This window comes from Hipposideros armiger, unplaced genomic scaffold (assembly GCF_001890085.2).
Source record: "Hipposideros armiger isolate ML-2016 unplaced genomic scaffold, ASM189008v1 scaffold_97, whole genome shotgun sequence".
Lineage (NCBI taxonomy): Eukaryota > Metazoa > Chordata > Mammalia > Chiroptera > Hipposideridae > Hipposideros > Hipposideros armiger.
In genome coordinates, this window is record NW_017731447.1 from 2,002,754 (window position 1) to 2,025,191 (window position 22,438).

The window sequence follows — 22,438 nt, forward strand, 5'->3', positions numbered from 1 at the left end:
TGCCTGCCCAGCTCTGCCCTCTGCCCCTTCCACCCAGTGATTCTCACCCGAGGGTGCATGACCCCCAAGGCGGCCTATCATATCATCTTTGAGGTGTTTTTGGGTTTTGTTTTTTTGTTTTTTTGGTTTTGTTGTTTGGAGCAGAGCACTGCTCCCGCCCCCCCAGATGTTCTGATAGGCCTCCCTTGGGGTCCATGCCCACATCCCCCCTCGGGTGAAATCACCCCCCCCCACCCCCGGGAAGAATCACTGCGGTGGAAGCCCAACCTGACCCCTGGGCTGCACTTTCCCACTTTGAGCTTGCAGTGTTCTGTCGGTTGCCATTGACACATTCTCCTGAAAGACCCCACCCCGAGTTGGCCCCACTCTCACATTATCCGGCACTGTCCTTCTGACTGCACTCTTTCATACCCAACGTCTGTCATGCCCCAAACACGAGTCTTCTTTATAGATAGACATGTTCATTTGCTTAGTTCCTCCCTTTTTTTAGTCAAGATGTAGTCAAGAATTGTTGTTACAACTTTTGTTTGTTTGCTTGTTTACTTCCTAGTCCGTGCCTCATTCATTCCTGTGCTTAATTTTACTTGTTTTCAAAGTAAAATTTTCTCTGATTGAACTTTGGAAACCTACTCATTGAAGCCCTTATTCTTTTCATGTTTAATATTTCCTGGACATGCTCTCACCTTCTCCTGTCATCCCTTCTTGCTCTGCCTCACTCTCACTGCCAGTCTCTGCATTTCTCTCTCTTCTAGAGCTTGTTGGAAACTTGAACCTTCCTTGAACTCAGCTATAAAATGGTACATATACTCTTAACCTCTTCCTTCTTATATTTTCTTCACCACTGAATATTTTCCTTTTTCATTAATTCATATCTTTGAAGTTACATACTGTAACAAGTTTGGCCAGCCACCTTAATTTCCCCACTCTTTGCTGTTAACCCTATCATGGGTTTACTGTACACTACTTTTTTCCTCATCTCTGTATATAGTATAATCCGTGCAGTGTTCCTGTCTTTTATTCCGTTTAATTTCCGTTATTACTGAGGACATTTCGTGTCATTTTTGTTTTTTCCTCAGGGCACCTGTAGTCGTATGTGTAATGCTAGTTGCACATTCCATTCTGTACTCCTTTCTTTCCTCTGCCATATTTAACCCTGCTGCCTCATCCCGCCCCTTCCATCATTTGTTCAGTGCCGTCTTTCTGAAAAAGTCCTCTCTGGTTACGGATGTGCACTTTCAAGTCCATTCCATGGCACCCTTTCCCTCATATCAACTGAATTCCCCTTTCTTTCTTAACTTTTTCGCCTCCTTGGTTTGGAATTCGATTAAACGTACAACTCAGTCTATCTTTTCCACTTGCCTTTTTCCAGTATTCCACTCCAGTGCATATGGCTGCCTTGACTTGTTTCCATCCTGCCTTCACTTTCTTCAAGACCTTGGGCCCATCTTCAGTCCTATTTCCACTTCCTTGTCCTCATGTTTCTGGGTTTCCTTATTATTAATCTATTTCCCCCTATATTTAGTCTAGTTACTCTGAAATACTATCCATACCGTGCGCTTTTTACTTAGTTTCTATTATCACAACCTCCCTTATTCCATTAGAGACAGTTGTAGTGCCAAACCCCGTTTTCCAGTATGCCGTCCCTCACATGACTTTTCCCATCTAAAGGTACATTTTGCTTTTCCACCCATTCTCTTGGGGTTTTTCCCCCTCTTCTACCTTTTATTAACATCCAAATTCTGAGTTTATATCCTTCTCATAACCTCATACCTTCCTCTTTGGTTCCTCTTTTTGCTCTGCACTCATTACTCAATCCATTTCTGTATTTCTGCTTTCCTACATACTTTGCTGAATTGCTTTGGTTTTTTATTTTTCCCATGATAGGATCTCTGCCTTGTTTTGGGACCGCTTCACTGAAGCTGTCGCTAACATTTCTCTCTGTGGACTGCACTTTTCTATGCAAACATACCATCCTGGATACTATCCCTCTTAAATCTCATTTTGAGTCATCACTTTATCTCCCTTTAAGAACTGCCTCACCACACAGTTCTCTTCCTTACTCAACTGCTTTATAAGTACAATTTTCATTATCCTTTGTTTAAAATACTCTAAATAACAATTTTTCTTAGTAAATGCTTATATTGCAATACCTTATTTTGAAAACGCCCTCAACCTTCTCCCTTTTAAAAATCCAACCTATTTTTCAAGCATCACAAAAATACTATTATAAAATTTTAAATTTCTTATAATTAAAAACCATTTTAAAGGGAAACTACATAAGTACTTAACATATCACTCATTCATTTGTGTGTATGCAGTACACGTTTGTATGCAGTACAAAATGAACCCATGCTGTAAGATTGTAATTGCATTCTCCTTTTACATGGCAAGAAATAATGATAGGTTTTCAAGATAAATAACAAATGCATATACATTTTTTAATGAAATATATAAATAAGAAACTTTTTGGAAACTTTTACTTACCGATTGGTGAATTGCTTGAGTTGTTCCATGCATATTGTAGGGAAGATGATAGAAATAATGCATTTAAAAACCTTAAGCATAGGAGTAAGCCTCTTGGTAGACCTATGATCGCAGCGAGCATATAGCATCCCAAACAGACTTGTGTGCAAACTTGGAAGTTTGTGCTAGCACAGGAACGCTAACTCCCTGTACCCAGTTTCCCGAGCACATGGTGATGTATGGACACACACTTTGGATGGTGACAAATATTTTGATAATGTGAGTAGACAGCTGGTGACACGTGCATTCCTCATTCTGCTCTCAGTAATATTGGCTATTGGGCACCTTGCAGATTCCAAATCCATCGTAACTCATACTCTCTCTCTCTCTAACCAGCATCTTTTCTCCCTTCCCCTTTCCTCCTTTTTTTTTTTTTTTTAATACAAATCTTTTCAGGTGCTTCTCTGACTTTCAGCCAGTCTTTATGTGATTCTTTAAATTCTCAGCAAATTGAACATCAGCAGGTCTGCCATAACTCCCTTTGAATATTTGCTCTGCCAGGCCTTAAACATTATTCGACACATCTTTCACTCAGAGGCTCTGTATGTCAGTGAATACAGGATTACTCTCCTCATTTATCTCATCATGACTCCCAACCACTCCTCAACCAATAGCATTCATTTGTCCTACAGAAAATGTATCCAAGCCATACCTTCTAAAAGGTCAGTGGTGACGTTTTTACAGTTTCCACCAGTGGCTTATCGGGGTTTATCTTAATCTACTTCCTTCTAACCTTGCCTAACAATCACTTCCATCATAAATGTCCCACTAAGACTTCACAAGCCAGCCTACGCAACTCCTGTCCTTCTGGAAGCCCCAGATCTCCTGTTCCACACACAGTTCTGAGATCTGACAACTCTGTGTTTCTTTCATTCACAGGTGACCTGTCTTGTTGCCATTCCATCTACTCAAAACTGCTCTCATTCATACAATACCCCTTTTACTTACTTGCCACCCTCTCTATTTTCTTATCTTGTTGTGACCTTTGGCCTAAGTCTCCCATCAATATGTCAAATAATGTCTTTCCATCTGCAAGCAACTTGAACATTCTATCCCTTCCCGTCTATTGTTGCCAACTCCCTACTTTCCTCCAAAATTCCTTCTTCTTTCAGCTGCATCTTTCCTGTGAACAGAATCATCTCTCCTGGGTATGTACACTTTTGATGTTCAGCACTCACAATTCAGCCTCTTCCATCTTCTTCCCTTCCTGCTCTCTGTACTGAATCTGTTTCCACCATCCATTCAGTCTAGACTCACCTAGGACTTCTGTCTGGCCCATTTAAACTTGGTCACATTTAACCCGCCGTCAGGCACAACTGATCTCACAGATTCACTGCACACAAATTTTCAAATATCTAACAGTTAACTTATGTATCATGACTCATCACTTCCGTATCTTCCCCCTCTACCGTAACCTATCGCCAGTTGTGTTTGTGACTTAGTACAGCAAAGACTTATTTCATAGTGGCATCTTTGTGTGCAGTGAATCTGTGAGATCAGTTGTGCCCAACGGAGGGTTAATCTCTCTCTAACCTCTCATTCTATTGACCACACCAACTGTTTCAAATCTTTTGCCAACAAAGCTTTCTGAGCAGCAACACATTATCCTCCAATTCTTATTGAGCTGTATTCTCACCTCTTCCCTCAGCTGTCTGATCTCTGGCTTACCACCCAGCTCTTCACTGAACTTCCAGGTCTGGTGTCTCTCAGGTTCCTCACCCTGGCCCGCCTCACTGTCCTTCCTTGGTCAACATTTTGCAAGACAGCACGCTCTGCACCATACTCCCTCTCCACCATACTCCCTCTCCTTAGATTTTAGCCTTAATGGTCCTCTACTTTTTCCTTCTCTTTTTTTAAATATATGTCTCAATAGTTTCTCTCACATGACACTTTAATTTCTGAGCAAACTTGAACATTATACTTTATACAACATTATACAACAAATTCTTGCAGATTTCCCTGATTTGCTGTCATATATTAAAATCTGTACTTTTCACCTCCATCTCTAATTAGTGAGAGACATGTCATTTTCCTCTTGAGAGGCACTGTTGAGGTACCCTGTCTTCATGGTATCCACTCACTTTCTACCAAAAGAGACCATCCTCTCACCAGGGAAACTCCTCACCCATGCCCACCAGCTGGTCACACTGATGGCTTTCAGCTTGCTATCAATGGCTTTTCATCAAGATGTGTCCTAATCTCCCCCTTCTAACTGTTCCTATCAACCAAGCTCTTTAATTAAAATTTTCCATCCCCCCAAAATTCATACACTCACTACCTTCTTTATATCTTTATATAATCTGTATTTGAGACTTTTTTAAAGAAATAAAATATTGCACATATAGTGGAGACCATCTATACCACTTCAGAATCATTTACCTCTCTCCCTTCCAAGAGATAAACTACCACATAATTTGATACTTATTCTCATACATATTTTTATAATTTTAGTATTTCTATATCCATAAATAACATGTATATAAATTCTTTAAAAACTTTTTTCCCATCAAAACTTCATGAGCTAGTCTACTTGGTTTACTTCTCCCTGATTATCACACCACAAATCTCAAGCTTGACCACCAGACATTCTAACCAGCTAGCTCCCTTCCGGGATCTTACAGGTTTCTCCATCCTGGGTGTACGTAACCCACATCTTATCTGCCTTTTTGCCACTCTGACTCTGGAGAACCCCTCTCTAATTCATGAAATGCTCCCATTACTTAGACTAAGCCCCCTCTCTTCTTGTTTATTCTGTTACGTTCTGCTACATCTTAACTATCCATCTCAGCTACTATCACACTATATCATAACAATGGGTACAGTATTTTTCTCCTGAGGTTTACTTCTTTTGATTCCCATCCACTCCTCAAGAAATACTAATCCTCTTCTCGATAGCCAGCCACTTGCCCATGCTCCTGATTTATTTTAAGGTTGCTAGTATTGCCTTTTTAGGAGAATTCATCTTAATAAAACTCCCTTAAACTTTCTATTAACCAAGTTTTAGATAAATTGTTTTACCCATGGCATCAATATCTAGTCTACTCTAATTCCCATTCCTATCCAGGTCCTTGAAACTATTAGATACACCACTCATTGCCACTGGGCCTTGCTGTCCACTCTGAACCATTTCAAGGTCGCCCTCTGAGTCTCTCCGTTATACACCTGATCTGCATTGTTGCCACTCCATTTACTCTTGGCTTTTCTGATTCATACGATGGTCCTTAACTCAGCTAACAAACTCCTTCTCCTCATTCCGTCACAACCCGGTCTAAGTATGGTGCCATAACCCAGCAGTCAATATCTGCCATTCTTAACATAATCCCTTCATATCTGCAGGAACCCTCATGCTCTTCCATGCCTTTCCTCTTGGTTCCTTCGTTTCTCTTACAAACATGCTGCCTCATCTTCTGTGTCCCCTCCTTTCAGCTGCCACCTACATAACATATCATTGTTACAGGTTTCAGGGGGCTCTTCTGGATAGGTCCTCCTATCATATTGGGCACTCCCTACTCAGCCCACTGCCATCTCCCCTTGTATCCGACTTTCTTTACTGCATTTGTTTGTATTCTCAGTTCAGCATCAATGTCCACAGGATTCCTGCCTCTGGCCTGCCTTTTATGTCCATCCCGCTTAGCCTATTTCTGACCTCTCACTATATTGCCACACCCATTTCTCTCAGGGTTTTCGCAGCAAAGCATCCTGGACAGCAAACCCTCACTTGCTACATTTTTACCTCACTCTCCTTGTTACTACACAACTCAGACTAATTTCCAACGCCCATTTCCTACCTTTCCCACTCAGCCCTCTTAATTGCCCTTCCTGTTTATTGGTTTCTACACTGCGTGCTCTGTACCCCAGCCTGATTCACGCACCCCCTCTTATTTAGCTTCCAACCTCCACCTTTCGCTCTACCCTTCTTTGCTGTTTTTTTTCATACAAGTCTCCTCGGTTGCTTCTCGTCTTCTGCAAGTCTTAATACGTGTCCTTAATTTCTGAGTATACCTTTAATATCCCTCTTATAGAACATTTTTCCCAATTTCCCTTTGGAGATTTGCTTCATATATTTCAACCTTTGACAGTGATGAATGCATATTTTTTTGAGGTATCCTCCCTTCCTGATCCCTACTGTCTCCCTCACTCAAAACCACTTTTCTCCTCTTCAGACAAGCCTTTCCCTTACATAGTGTCTATCCTGTCATCTTCCTTTTCCATCATTACCTTTGGCCCAAGTATGGTGCCAGAAACCTTCAGTTGGTATCAGTGACAATTTCTATGTTATTATTAAGTGATACTTTCTCAAGTGGCAGCAATTTTAACTTTGCTAGTTTACTCCTTTTCCTTTATTTTGCCTTATAAAAACTCTAATATTCAGCTTCCCTCCTTCATTCAGAGACTATGTACAATCATTCCCACAGATTCAGCCGTCTCTTTTGGATACACACATACCTCAATCGGCACTCACTGTTCAGACTGTGACTGGATTAGGTCCACCCCACACAGCCTCTCTACGCTCCATCTTCCACGAAGCGCCCTGAGCAGCTCTCCATCATAACCTCCATTCTTGTTTAGCCACAGTCCCACCTTCCGCTCTGTGCGTGGTTACAATCTGAATTCACAGAGTCATTGTCCCCAAGTTCCTACTGTCCCATGTCCCAGTGTTCCTCATTCTAGCACTCTTTAATGCCCTCAACCGTTGGCCATGTTCCTCGCCTACAAGTCCCCCACCCTAACTTAATTCATATGGTCCCTCTCCTTCCTTAGTTCCAGTTTCTCCTGATCTCCTATCCTTTTTTTTCAAGTACAGTTGGTATACAACGTATTAGTTACATCCTTTCTTACAAGTCTCCTCAGTTGCTTCTCTAATTTTCAGCTAGTCCTAACATGACAGGCCGCTAGCAAAGACTTTTTATCAGAACTACTTTAAACCTGCCTTCCTCCAAAACAGCAGTTCTCCAGCTTAGGAAAACACAAACTCCTGAGCCCCACCTCACCTTTTTGATTCATGATGGGGCTGAAGAGTTTATATTTCTAACAAATTTCTAAGCAATGTTCGTAAAGCACATTTTAAGAAGCACTGCTCTAAACTTTCCCCTCAATCCAGCCCTTTCATTAAAAAATTCCCACCCAGACAGCAAGAGCCCACTGCTGACTTTCATTCCTTTTCCGTCCTTTATTTCTCTCCCATTATACATACTAGTCATTGCAATCTGACCTTATACCCAACATATTTGACCAGTTAGGCCCATTCTCATATCTGACAGGGTCCCCATTCTGGGACCCTGTATGGTGCCTGTGGTTTTTCTTATTACCATGCTACCTGCTCAGAATTGGTCTCCAGTCCACACTGTGCTCCTCTTAGCTTTAACCTCTCCTCTTTTACCTCGTGTCTTTTGGCCCAAGGGTGGGGCCTTCTCCCTCTAGTCAATACCTGCCATTCTTCAAATGACCTTTGAATCTGGGGACAACTGTAACGTTGCTCTCCCATTCCTTTTCTCCTTATTACCTATTTTGCCGTAAAGAAATATGCTACCTTATCTTAAGCCCCCTTCTTTTAGCTACCATATCCATTTCATTCAAATGGACTCAGCCTCCCTAACCAGGTCCTAACCCCAGCAGATATCTCTCACTTTCCAAACAAATCTTTACAGAACAGAGCAAATTCTCAGTAACTTCAAAGTGGCACTCGCATGATAATCATTTGTATCTCCCTTTGGTGGTTTGCCCTCCCACATCTTAATTACATCTAGTATAAGTTCATCTATCATTTGTACATAGAAGTAACAAATGAAGTTTTACTCGTGTTGGATTCCCAAGTTTTACTCATGATAGCCACTCACCTCCAATAATTGTCATCTGTGCTACACACAAACTACTCAGAGGTTTACCCTGGTGTCTTTAAGGTTACTGCCCTGGCTTTATATCAGGGTTTATTTTAACACGTCTCCTTCTCTAATCCTCCTAATAAAACTTCCCAGTACTTTTCAGGAGCCGATTTTCTCCATTATATACACTGCTTTTCAGATTCTGGCCTTAAGCCCCAACATTTGACCTAACAAACTCATGATAAGATCTTATAGGATTTCCCCCCGTGGGAAACTCTGCCCCTCACTTTATCTGCCCATGCCGCCCCATATCCTCTGCCCGTGCCGCCCCATCTCCTCTGCCCGTGCCGCTCCCTCTCCTCTGCCCGTGCCACCCCATATCCTCTGCCTGTGCCGCCCCATCTCCTCTGCCCGTGCCGCTCCCTCTCCTCTGCCCATGCCACCCCATATCCTCTGCCCATGCCACCCCATATCCTCTGCCTGTGCCGCTCCCTCTCCTCTGCCCGTGCCGCTCCATCTCCTCTCAGTACTCTTCATACAGTACTTGCGTTATGTAGTATCTAGTCTCTGTCTCCTTGCTTATTTAATCATGATCTTTGGTACAAGCATGGTACCATACCCTTCTTGTCAGTACCTGGCAATCTTCAAGTGACCCCTCCCTTCTGCAGGCTCTTCCATTCTTTTCCATGACTGACTCTAGAGCAGCGGTTCTCTCAACCTTCCTAATGCCGCGACCCCTTAATACAGTTCCTCATGTTGTGGTGACCCCCAACCATCAAATTATTTTTGTTGCTACTCTATAACTGTCATTTTGCTACTGTTACGAATCGTCATGTAAATATCTTTTTGTTTTCCGATGGTCTTAGGCGACCCCTGTGAAAGGGTCGTTCGACCCTCAAAGGGGTCGCGACCCACAGGTTGAGAACCACTGCCCTAGAGGAACACCTATGTTACCTTCACAGTCACTTGTTTTCTCAGCTACCATCTTTATATCATTCCTCGCCTTCCTTGTTTCCTCCACACACTTCTAAACACACTTGCACTCTCAGTTCAGCCCAGACCTTCAGATTCCTGCCACTGGCCATGGCAGAAATCCATCCCATTAGACTCTTTAACCCTTCATCCTATTGGTCACACTTGGTGCTTCAAATCAGATTCCCACATGCACTCCTTCTTAACACCGGCTCTTATTTAGCCACTTCCCCTTCACGTTCTCTCTTGTTTGGCTGTAATCTAGCCTAGCTCCCATCTCTCTTAGTCTGCAACGCGGCCATTTTCCAGCGCTCCTCACTGTGGCCCTCTAATGCCCTTCCCTACTCAGGCCTTGCTTTCTGCACCCTCGCTTAAATCCTCTGTCTTCTCTCATTCTTAGATTCTAGCCTCCAGCTTCTCCTCCTCCATGATACTTTCATACAAGTCTCTCTAGGAAATGTCACTTTTAGCCAATGCTCATATGACAGGACAACTTCTAAGAGCAGCAGTCTTTAATGACACACTGTGCAATAAACTACGGTGTCATAACTACCCATCGTCCTTTCACTTACCATCTCTGCAGAAAGAATGCTTGCAGAATTCTTCAGACACAGCGCCCTCCTCATCTTCACTCATTCCCCATCGAATACAATAACCTGTTCTCTGGACAAACCACCTATTCACACCCTCTGTTAAGTCAAGCCTAATAGCTCTGAAGTTGCCACCAATAGCTCTTGATCAGCATTCATCAGCTTCCTGATAAACTTTCCTGTCACCCACATACTTTAATTAATTCCAAATTGGTACTTCAAGAACTAGTCTGCTACCTCCTACTCTAGTCCTTACTCCTCACTTCCTTCATACTTCTCGTTACAATATCATCTTTACACCCAAAATGTGACCCATTAGACCTGTGTTGAGCTCTGCCAGGGTCCCGTCTGGATCCTGCTGGGCCTTGTAGACCCTCCACTGTGCAGTGTCTCCTTTTCTTTACCTCCCGTCTCTCTTTTTTCTTGTTGCATCAGGACTCTGGCCCAGGGGTGCTGTTGTACCCTTCCAGTTGGTGTCTTTCATTCCTTAGTGTGACCGCTTTTCATCTGAGGGCAGCTGTAGCGTTGCTTTTCTGTGCCTCTCCTCCTCTCCCCTGCATTTGTCCTAGAAAAAAGCCTTCTCTTTGGCACCCTCCTGCTGTGTGGATGGCATACCTGTGGGCCCAGCCCTCACCTTGGGCACTCACTGCTCAACTCGCTTTCGTCTTCCTGACTTCCTGCACCCTAGACTGCACGCATTTCTTTCTTGGCTCCATCTAGATCTGCGTGGATTGCTGCAGTTAGCCTGTTGCAAATCCATCCTTTTTTACCCCTTTCCTAATTTTTGCCCCATCAACCACATCCTGTTCCTGTTCTTTATTATTCCCACAAGCTTTCTGGAATCTCCTCATAACGCCATTTATTCAGTCACAGTCTCCCCTCCAGGGGTTGCGACCTGGCAACTCCCTACTGAATTTCCTACCCTACCATTTACCCCCCCAGCCTAGTTCACACATCTCTCTCTTCCCTTAGCTCCCGGCATCCATCTTTTCTCTACCTCTGCGTTCTTCTCATTCAGGTCTCCTTAGTAGCTCTCTCTCATTTCAGTCAGTCCTCACAAGACAAGCCTCATCTCTGAGAACAATTTTAATGCAGACCTCCAGGGCATTCTCTTGTTGCCTTGGGTTATTTGCCTGGCTTTGTTCATGACCTCTTGCCCTTGTATCATGGCAGGGGGCAGTCAGTATTGTTCTCTTGCATGGAAAGGCCCCCTCTCATCCCTTCTCTCCTCACCCAGTGTGTGTCATGCTTCCTGGCAACACTGATAGATTGCTACCAATGATATTTACTGACGTTCGTTCACCTTCGATTCCCTGTAACCTCACTGTATCACCCAAACCATTTCATGAAAAATTTGCCACAAAACTTTCAGGAACATTGTCTCTACCAATACCATTCCCATCTGCTTCTTTAGTCTGTTTCTCTATATCACTTACTTTATATAAACGTCTTCTGACATGACTTGTTCATAAAATGCAACCAGTCTGCCCAGGCGTGATCTACCATTGTCCCTGAGTGTCTCTCCTTATTTCTCCTCCTCATTTGCCTGTAGCCTCCCCGCTTACTCAGAATCAAACGGGTTCATGCAATCTTGTATAACTATTGTCCTTCCTGCCTCTCCATTCTGATTTGATCGTGACCTTTGTCCCTACCATAATCCTAGCTTTTTCTTTAAAAAAAAAAATCCTAGCTTTTTGTCAACTGACCCATTTTGGATGTGTGTTAACTTCTGCTTTTCTTTCTTTCTTCTTCTCTCTTCCTTCTGCGGAAAACCCTACCTTCGTTTAATCAAGACCATTCTTTCATCAACCCCACATTGCATTAAAATATTGTCATCTTCATAGGTACACTCTTTCCTATACTGGTCAACCCACTACCATCATGTTTGCAACCTCCTCTATTAAATTTATTTGCTCTCTGAATTCAGACCTATTCTTCATAGGATTCCCACAAGTGACTTGAATTATCTCTAACATTTCAATCACTTGACTGTCTTAGTCTGTGACTGGAAAATCACCAGAGCCTGCTGGAAAATATCTAGTCTCCTTCTTTTGAAATACAAGGTATTTCAGGTTTGTTCCTCAACAAATTCTCTTCTCAGCACCCATGCGTTAGCATCTCTCGTACTGTTCCCACCCACCCCATGGCCTCTCTGGCCTCCTTCCTTTTGCTAGTCGACCTTCCTCTGCCCACCAAAGCTCTTTCACATCTTTTGAGATCCAATTAAACTTATATCCTTTCAGTTTTTTATGATTTTTCCAGGCTGTTAATCCTGCACTTCCACATAGCCCGCTCCTAAAAGTCATATTAAAGAAACTATGGCATTGAGTTATGATGTTTCAGGTATATAGGTAGATCTCTCTCTCTCTCTCTCTCTCTCTCTCTCTCTCACTCATTCTCACTCTCACTCACACACCACACACACACACACACACACACACACACACACACACACACACACACAGTTATTTAACTCCTAGACAAACAGCTATTGGAGAAAGAGGTCATGTCTCAGTCATCTTTTTATCTAAGGGTCTGGCACATCCGTTTACACCTTTACATGGAATGTCAACAGATACATTTACTACACATTTGGAGCGAGGGAATGTCAAGTTAAGACTGAGCAGATGAAACGTCTCACCACCCAGCCTGTCACATCTGCCACCTTTACATCTGAGTCTGTTCTTTCCCGTCCTTGCCTACCCCCCAAATAATTTTCAAACCCCCCACTTTCTAATATTTTTGTACCTATAAGCCTTTTCCTAAACATGGATTAAACCCTTTTTTCATCCATACTTAATACATCCCCTCCTTCAGACACTTCAGAAAATCCTATCGTCTTCATGAAGGGTTCACGTTCCAAAAATGTGCTCCTACCTCCATTTCTTATTACTTCCACCAGTCAACTCAAAACATAGAACTGCCCTCTTGCTTTTCCATGTGAAGACACTGACTTGACCAATACTAGCACCTCATGACTGACCTACTCACTGTAGGCTGAAAGTTGACATAAAGCAAATTCATCCTGGTGCTCTATGGACCCACTGTCGGTCCACAATCTAAGTCAGTATTGCTACTGCGATTCTGATGTGCTTAGTATTAATGATCCATGTGCTTTTTATCATCGCTAGTTTTTGCTCTGTTTGTCAGCTCCTAAAGTAGTGGTTCTTACATTTTCCTACATGTAGCCCCCTTTGACATGCATGTCAGAACCCCCCAAGTACGTCCCTTGCTGCTTTCTTTATACCAATACAAAAACAGGGTTGTGCCCATGTCAGCTTTTCTGAGCTATTCTAACCCACAGTGGGGAATGGATTTTAAAGTCAGACTCTGTGACACTGCCCTCTGACCAGCTTACGGGCTGCTTTTGAGAAAGACTGCCCTAGAAGACAGAGCTCGCATGCTGCACTTGGTAATACCGAACATGGTGCCAAGTGCAGGTGCTGCTTCTCAGTCAAGCCACTCTGTGCTTGTGCTGCCACTGACACAGGCCTCCTGCTCTCTGTCCAGTTGCAGGCACCTTTAGCTGCACCATGAAGTTCACCGTCCGGGACTGCGACCCTGACACTGGGGTTCCCGCCGAGGAGGGGTATGATGACGAGTACGTGGTGAGTCTCCCCTGCTTAGAGACGGCTGTGACCCCCTTGAACCACTGAGTGACTCCTACCTGGAGAACATGTTTCTCGGAACCTCTGACATGAAGTCATGGGGTTTTATTCTGCTCAGATCACAAGTGATTAGGGCCTGGACTAACCCTCTGTAACGGGAGTGCATGATGCCAAAAAGAATTGAGGTTTAAGCCTGATGGCTTAAAACACAGCGCACCCTGTTTTATGGCTTTACAATTGGGATAATTACAAGATGAAAATAATTACTTGATTTTCATCGAGATCAATGAGTTTTATTTAAAGTATGGGGAGGGGGATCGTTTTCAGCAGCTTTTAGTTTGCTTATAATTGAGCCACATTAGGGACTGAAAAGCCTTCATAGAATGCATGGAAAGGGTAAAGAAATATCAACCCACTAGTGAACGCTAAGTTCAGAAGGCCCAGTACGGCCCAAACTTGGTTAGGTGTGGGGACACGATGGCTGTGTACCCCCAGGGTTGTAGATGTTGATCTGAATGTGGCTTTTGCCAGGTGTCCTGTTTCCTTGCTTTCCTTCGCTAAAGCCTATTATTGGACTTATCCAGACCTCAGACCTCAAACTAGTTTGGTAGACTTTTTCCTGAGCGCCTGTAAAGGATGTAACACAGAATTAAAAAACCATATTTATTAGCCCCTTCCATCTTTGCTCTGTACTGAAAGGACTTCATTTACTGACTCCTGCTTGTCACCCACTAGCTGGAAGATGTTGAAGTGACTGTGTCTGACCACATCCAGAAGGTTCTGAAGCCTAACTTTGCTGCTGCCTGGGAAGAGGTGGGAGACACCTTTGAGAAAGAGGAGACCTTCGCCCTTAGTTCTACCAAAACTCTTGAAGGTGAGAACAATTTTGCTTATGTATTGCCTGACAGCAGGATGTAAAACCTAACAGGAATATTAATTATTCCAGAAGAACTCTTCTTTAAATACTTCCTAAGCTACTTCACTTAAAAGGCCAGGACTCGTCTTCATCATCTAGCTGAGTCACCAGTGTCCAGTCCAGTGGCTCCCTCCTCACACCACCAGCCCCCGCTTCCCCTGCAGCTCCCAGCACTTCCCGGCACACAGGCAGATCCCTAGGCTGACCTTTTCTGATCCTGTTGCATCAATCTTGTCAACACAGAAGCTGTCAACAACATCATCACATTTCTGGGCATGCAGCCATGTGAGAGGTCAGACAAAGTACCTGAGAACAAGAACTCCCATTCCCTCTACCTGGCAGGTAAGCAACCTCCATTGGATTTCCCCTTTATTTTGTTGCAAAATTTAAAAAGGGGTGTGCATGGGCGTCTCTTGCCCTGCTGTTGCCCCCTTATCCCATTGTGAGTCACAATTTGAAGCCCCATCAAAATGAGTAATTTGTTTTAGCTGTTTAATTTGCATGCTCTTCCTAGGTGGTTCTTTTAAGATGTACATTTGGCCTAAAATACTACTAAAATCTCTCCCATGTCTGTCAATGCCACTACCTCTCCCCATTTGAGTACTCCAAATCAATATTATTGAATACCATCTATGTACCTGGTATCATGGGAATATAAAAGATGATTCAGAATTTGTATGCAGGATTCAATTCCCACCATAAATACAGATCACTAGAAAAGTTAAACTAAAATAATAGGGAATGCAGGCAGAGCATGATAAATTGCATCAGTCAGAGCTTGTTTGGAGTTCTTAATATGGTTTTCCTCACTTTTTTCCTGTCAGGTGTATACAGAGGTGGCTATGATTTATTGGTGAGGTCGAGGCTGGCCTTAGCAGATGGAGTGACCATGCAGGTGACTGTCAGAAGCAAAGAGGGAACACCTGTAGATGTTATCTTGGCTTCTGTTGGATAAGTTTCTATTGGGAAAAATGAAGTTGATGTGCACTTCACTGTGAGAGGGCTTTTAGGCTAGTGGCATGAATTTCCCAAAATCATACTTTTAAAGATTAATGACTTTGGAGAAGCAAATTCAATGTTTGGCCCTGAGCCAGCAGATCAAGCAAAAATCTGTCGTCCTGCATGTTTTGTTTTGTTTTTTAATTACACTTGGTCAACTTTGTTGTGATAGTACAGCTTTGGGTGATCTTGAAAAGCAAATACTATCCTATATACCCCAGCTGCTTAACTTCATTATATTGTTTAATTGAATGTGTGTCTGAAAGCTCCTGACAATGTCGGAAAGCTTTTATCCCAGAGGGGTGGTGGGGGAGGGGAAGGCAGAGTCCACTTTTGTCAAAAGTCATTTTTATTAATAGAAAATAAACACTTATTCCACTTTCAGTTGTTATACTTGAAGTTGCTAATTAAAAAAAAAAGAATTTAAAATGATCACTTAATCCTGTTTTGTCTAAAATAATGTAACTGGCTTAAAAGTATTCAGCACCATTTGCTCACAGGCCTTTCAGAATTTGTTCTTAAAGTTTCTGGAACTTTCCTGCCTGTAAAGTCCAGGAATTGTGGAGCTACGTAAGGAAACCTCCCTGGGACAGCCAGTGAGAAGTTAAGCAATCACCGTAAGTAATCAGTGTACACTCGGCGTGGTAACTTGGACTGTACAACGGTCCCCTCCCCTCCACTTTCGCTCAGGAGGGACGTGCTTTGAAGCACTGAGGTATGAAGAGTCAGACTGTTATTTGCTGTTAGAATCGGTCTTTCCAGCTAATAACAGTACATCTCTGGTATAGATGCTATCGGTCTTTCACGTCTTGTGATTTTAGGAAATTCTGTAAATAGTTTTGAATTTAGTTCAATTTATACAAACGTTAACTATGTTTAATAAGTAACTATGTTTACTACTCTGCCCGAGTGTATGCTGGTTTAGTATCCTTATAAAATATAAGTAATACGTGTAGGTAAATCATAATCTTAAAGCATACCTAGACTACTTATTTAAAGCAAAATCTACTTTAACAAAGTGTCTAATTAGAAGCAGCTGATGAAACTAAATCTGAAGTTACGACAAGGGAGACTCATTCAAAGCTGCGCTGCCTAGAATACTTAAAAAAAAAAAGCATGTGCCCTTAAAGCTATACAAGGAGAGGTAAGGAGGGTTCTTTCCTATTAGAGTCCAATTAGGGTTGGGCCAGAAATGAGCATTTCTAAATATTTCAGAAGAGGCTGTAGAAATGTTAAAGGACATTTTATGCAAAAGAATGTCTGTCTTTCTGCATCAGTGAGTAGTAGTGCTTGTCAGAATTTCCTAATAACACAAAGACAAACGCAAGTCCACACACTTGATGAGATGTCAACGGAATGGGAGGTGAACTATTAGGTCACCCTTAGTCGGAGCTTCTACTGGCTTTTTACTCTATGCTGTTCACCCGTGAGTCAGGTGGACTTGTGTGAGAGTATAGTGTCTGGTGGCCAGGACCTCTCTTGGGCATTTATTCCTAAGAATACACGACAGATACGGGAGGAGGGGAGGTGATACAGGGAAGCTACTCTCTCCAGCTCAGAAGGAGTTGATGAAGCCCATATATGCATTCAAGAAGCCCATGGGATCCTCTAGCTGTGGGTAGTGGCTAATGTGGTCATCCAGAATCGACACTGTGGACCGCGGCAGCGTTTTCCTAGTGGAAGAGAACAGCACGGAGGTGAACTTGAGGCTGGAGGGAGGTAAATCAGTGGGCAGCCCCAGTAAATGCCCCTGCGGACATACCACACTGGAAGGAACCAACAAAGAGCTTATTCAGCTTCGACTTTGGAATTGTATCTTAGGCAGATTAGCTTGCCAATTCCATTTATGACGTACACAGACCAGTTTTTAAATGTTCATAATCCAACAGACAACGACTTGAGCATAGAATACTTTTGTGACACATGGCAAAGCAGGATGACTTCCAGCTCCTTAGAGAAGCATGAGGCATCAAACCAGTGGGCCACACTGTCCAAGTCAAGATAAGAGGAGACGAAGGGGTACTTTGTTGGAAATGAAATGCAAGCTGTTTACTACTGGGTTGTTGCTACGAGGCCATATGAAGGTATGGAACGTTCTTATGTGACAAAGTCAAGATTTCATATTCCGACACCTTCCGCGTAAGTACCCAGAGAAAAGAACCAATGAGCAGGCCCTTTTCCACAGTGAGCTCTTCTCCCACCCACCCTGGAGTCTTATCAGCTGAGGCTGATGAGTTGGCTTTACAATCAGACTAAAGCAAGCATGTCTTACAAACTTTGTCCACTTCCATTCCTTGGTTCCCATGATAGCTTTTTCTTACCTGTCCGCCTAGGTATATGTAGGAGCCGTGACAGTGAAAACAGGCTGTGCCAGTGAAGACAATGTATAACTGAATTTCCTGACCTCACATTTATGTGACAATAAGATTCCCAGGCTCACCCTTTAGTGTATGTCTCCTGGATCGGCCAGTGAGGTCAGAGACGGTGGCTAGAGCACCAGGCAAGCCTGTTCACCACCATCAGGGTGGGGTGAGGCACTAACACAACAAAGCCCCTGAGGGAGACTCACCTGTACAGCTCCAAAAACTCCGGATAGGGATTCACCGGATCCAAGGGCCCGTAGATAAAATGAACTAGGAAAGAGAAGACGAATGAATGACTAATAGCTCTCGCATCTATTCTCCGACCCCCACGCTAAAATTACCTCTCCAAAAAAAAGATTTTAACTAGTTTTTATGATAGAAAATCTAGCTTCTTTTAATTAAGGAAGGCATAAGAAACTTCCAGCATCCGCTTTCTATAAATCCAGGATACTGTCATTCTTTAAGTCTCTTGCGTCAGTTATAATTGACCCTTGACATTTGAAATCAACAATTTCTTGAGCACTATTATGTGTTAGACACAGCACCGATTTTTTTTTAAATCTGTAAGAATGAAGAAACAAATGAGCAGAAACTACCTCTAGCCTCTTGATTAGTAATCTAAATAGCCTCTTATGCCCGGAATTCAGCATTTAACGTGTCAGGCCCTGACAACGCACATAAACCAGCCTAACTCCCACTCCCGACAGTAACACCACCTACCTTAGCACTGGATCTGTGATTTCTGTGCTTCGCTCTACAACACACATCATTCGTGTTCCAGATGTTGAAGAGCGTCACCCGAGTAAAGGATGACCAATTAAATTTGAATTTCAGATAATGGGTTTCTTTTAATATATGTCCCAAATATTGCACAGCACACACTTATCCTTAAAGTATTTGTTGTTTATAATTCAAATTTAGCTAGGTGTCTTATATTTTTATTTGCTAAAGCTGGCAATTATTTTAGCCCCAGAGCACCTCAGTTTTCCTATCAAGATTGTAACATAGAAATACTCACTGGGAATAGTCACAGAGGCCAGCGCTCCCACCCAGCGTCTTCTAAACTTCTTCCGCTGATTGATATACTGTAAGAGGCTATAGGACAAGTAAGTCAGCAGGAGTAGAACAAGAAACTTTCATTGTTACAGGGATGCTAAGGCCTGACATGAGTCATAAGGAACATATTATACGTTCTCTTAATCCAGAAGCAGCCTGGCACTCCTGGGAACGGCCCCCTTAATTTATCAATTTCTGTTAGCCTCTGGAGTGAACCTCCATGTAGCTATGGCAATGGTCATGCCTAATGTTTCTTTATAAATTAGGCAGGGCATAAGCTCTAGGAAGGCTGGAAGTTAGGTTGCCTTATAAGTGACTAAAGCCTAGGCCTAAGGTTCTAACTATGGCTCCATCACTAACTAGCTACGTGATTTAAAGGTGCAATACACACCATTTGACCTGTTTCCTCACCTTTAAAATAAAAGGATTTAACCACATGATCTCTAAATTGACATCGACTTCTAAAATTCAAAGTGTAGAAATTCATAAGCACAAAGCTTCATTCTCTGCCGTTCATCTGACCACAGTTAAAATGGAGAATTTCTCTTTCTACAATGTTGACACCATAGCCACATTTTAGAACTCAAACTCATATATTCTAATTATTCTGCCTGGCAACTCCAAGAGTTACGAACCTCAAATAGCACTTCTTAAAAGTGTTGTTTACGTTTTGGAAAGGAAAGTGTAAGGGAATTTTAAAAGATGGTTTTGTTTATCATTTTTTTATATGAAAATGAATTTTCAGGGTTCCATAGGGACGGGAGTGGGAGGGAGGAACGGCTCCCTCGCTTTCACAGTTCCCAGCAAAGCCATCAGTGGAAGCTATGCTGACCCAGCTGGCCAAAGGACAGGGCCTTATCTCAAGTCATTATGGATATCATCATTGCCAGGTCCCTAAGTGAAAGCAGTATTTGAACCAGGGTGTGGGAATGCTCTGTACAAGACAGAGAAATGTCCCCTCTCAATCCTGGTGGCTACAGAAAAGATATGAAAAAAGGAAGAGACTTGTACTTTGAGAGAGGCACTAAATGCCTTTTACAACTCTGATTAGTCATGTTAAAGCAGTCAGTATTAACAAAATGTCCCAAGGAGGATTTGCCAAGTCAATCAGCCAGTTATAACTGAATTAGCATGAGAACTTGCAGTTGTTTATCTAAACTTTGTGTGCCACATGCCTCAGGGCTTCCTCCAGTCTGGATTCCTTCCTTCTTAGAAAGTCCAGAGCATGACTTTTTTTGGTTTACCCTGTACGTCACAACCAACCTTCTTGTGAGAGGAAAGAGCCAGTATCAGAAGAGCAATCCCACAGCTCCCCACATCCCAACAAAAGCCTCTCTGGAAACCAAAGCAAAGGGTTATGTCTTACCTGTCGATGACCAAATTCCCATCATTGTTGCGTATCCCTGCCCACATGTCCCACAGCTCACTCTCAGAGGGTCGGGTGTACGGCCCGAAGACCGGGGTGAGGCTGAAAGAGTCCAAAAAAGCAGAAAGATAAGTGTGAGAAGGATTCAGAATGTCAACTATGACTGGAACCTCAGAGGTCGCGTAGGCTGACCCTTAACTGATTTACAAATTCCTTCTACTACTACCATGGTAAGTGGCCAACACCTTTGCTTTAAAATATCAAACCCTAGGATTTGGCCCAGCATCTTAGTGGCAGCCACCTTCCCAGGCTGCAGTGAATCAGTCTCTGACAAGGACTTACCCTCGCGAGAATACAAAGAAGTTCATCAATCGAGTGAGGATGGGTGACAGCACGCCTCCATCTTTGAGAAGCTATAGGTAAATAAATAAAAGTAAAAATCCAGAATCCAGAGAGAAAAAGACGACTAATGAGGACAAAAGGTTTTATACAAGGAACTAAAACATGACTTGAGCCAAATCTCCTACTGAAAGGTTTCATCATTGGCTTTTAGTTTTTTTGTTTTGCCTATCCACATTCTTCTCTCACGGAAAACAAACCTATTTCTAATTCCCTTTAAGATAACATTTCTACACTTTACTATATCCCTAAGACGTTTAACTGACATATTCAACTTTACACTATAATCCCAATTTGTTCAAACATCACGCTAATGACACAAATCTTTAGATCGCTGTATTTCTCCAAACATATGTTGCTCTCTTATCCTCAGAAAGTTTTAGGCTTTTTTGCAGAGGCCATTTCCACTGCTTTATTTGCATAATAAGGAAAAAAACTAACTTCATTAATGTAAATTGATGAGGAGAAGGATTTTAACTAAGGCCCATTACAGCAGGAATGGCCCTTAATATTAAGTTCCCAGCATTATGTACGGCAGTCTAAATCTTAACCAAGGATCTAGTCAGTGGAGTAGCCAACCTTTTGGAGAAGGAGAGGACGGTGAGTCTCAGGAAATATACCTGTAGGAGAAAAGACTTATGTTAGTCACTTTCTAAAACTTTAGGGAAAACGCAAGCCCTTTATTGGAGACTATCCACCTTATTCACTGTCACCTTTGGGGCCTTTACAGCTAAAAACCAAAGTACAAATAAGAACTTAATATTGTCATCTAATTCCTTCTCCAGGGAATTCTGGGTTTTAATAGGTCAAATTATATCCCACTGGGATTACTTTCCTGATTGTAAAGGTAGAAAAACAGGAAAAATAATGTATGCAGTCATCCATACTGCTGAGTAGCCTCTAACTCCCCTCAGCGTTTTCTTCCATCCTCAGAAAAACACAGTGCTTTTGATTTAGAAAATAAACCAGAGATTTTTCAGGAAGTGTAGGTCCTTAAAAAAAAACAGCCAAACCTAGGTTTTTCCTTTTCCATTTTTCTTCAGAGTCAATGGGAGAAAGCCATGAGCATTACTTATAAAGGGACAGACACCTCTCCCAATCTGACCTGAAGGTATTCAGGGGATATTTGGAGATTCATGGATTTACAGGCCAGGCTCAATGAAACATCTCCAAAAAGTCTAATCAAGTGTTCACTAATTCCTAATGGAAACTTGGCACTGCCAATTAAGAGTTTATGAAACTACCATGGTATTAGAGGCACCTGTGGCTTCATTTCAACTGTGTGCATAACCTGCTGTCGTTGTTCTAGACATTTCAAAATACTTACACTCCTTACTACTTCTAATAACAGTTGTTACTAGACCCACTAGATCTTGCTATGTAATGATGCATTTAAAAAGGCACACATTGTAACACAGCTTTTATTAACTATATGTCAATATAGTTTCCTTCATAACCTTAACTCATTTTATTTTCTATATTTAAAACCATTTTGAGAAAGGGTCAATAGATCTCATCAGATCACCAAAGTGGTTCATGGCACGGAAAAGGTAAAGATTCCCAGTTGTGTGTGTCTGCGATACCATCAGATTACCATTTAGATGTCACTGTGATATCTAAACGTGGCCCACGTCACCTTCCACCCAATGCCAAGGCAATTACCTCCATTTGACAGACAGAGACTCTTTATGGTAAGCCGACCAGATCGATTCTGCTTGAACCTAGAAATGGAAGGGAAACACATCTGACTGAGTTGACCCGTACCAACGCGCCGGCTGAAGACAGGCTTCCATGGCACAGGGCTAGAAAGAAGCCAGGGTCGAT

General features: G+C 42.5%; 2 protein-coding genes across 5 annotated transcripts in view; one reads left to right on the forward strand and one right to left on the reverse strand.

The window, feature by feature from the left end:
- COPG2 (coat protein complex I subunit gamma 2) overlaps positions 1–15,814 on the forward strand; it is a 126,568-nt gene extending 110,754 nt beyond the window's left edge. Inside the window, exons 21-24 of the mRNA XM_019646098.1 lie at positions 13,418–13,515; positions 14,251–14,389; positions 14,675–14,773; positions 15,256–15,814. Coding sequence (XP_019501643.1) covers positions 13,418–13,515; positions 14,251–14,389; positions 14,675–14,773; positions 15,256–15,386 — 467 coding nt within the window. The 3' untranslated portion in view covers positions 15,387–15,814. The remainder of the gene's footprint in view (positions 1–13,417; positions 13,516–14,250; positions 14,390–14,674; positions 14,774–15,255) is intronic.
- MEST (mesoderm specific transcript) overlaps positions 1–22,438 on the reverse strand; it is a 181,936-nt gene that overhangs the window by 153,498 nt on the left and 6,000 nt on the right. For 2 of the 4 annotated variants that reach the window (XM_019646101.1, XM_019646102.1), the window contains exons 6-12: positions 22,277–22,335; positions 21,194–21,234; positions 20,558–20,628; positions 20,216–20,317; positions 18,812–18,888; positions 18,000–18,063; positions 2,485–2,498 (exon numbers count right to left, since the gene is read on the reverse strand). In XM_019646101.1, the coding sequence (XP_019501646.1) occupies positions 2,485–2,498; positions 18,000–18,063; positions 18,812–18,888; positions 20,216–20,317; positions 20,558–20,628; positions 21,194–21,234; positions 22,277–22,335 (428 nt within the window). Of the gene's footprint in view, positions 1–2,484; positions 2,499–15,908; positions 17,104–17,999; positions 18,064–18,811; positions 18,889–20,215; positions 20,318–20,557; positions 20,629–21,193; positions 21,235–22,276; positions 22,336–22,438 lie in introns of those variants that run through there. The other 2 variants (XM_019646099.1, XM_019646100.1) reach the window with 1 other exon arrangement.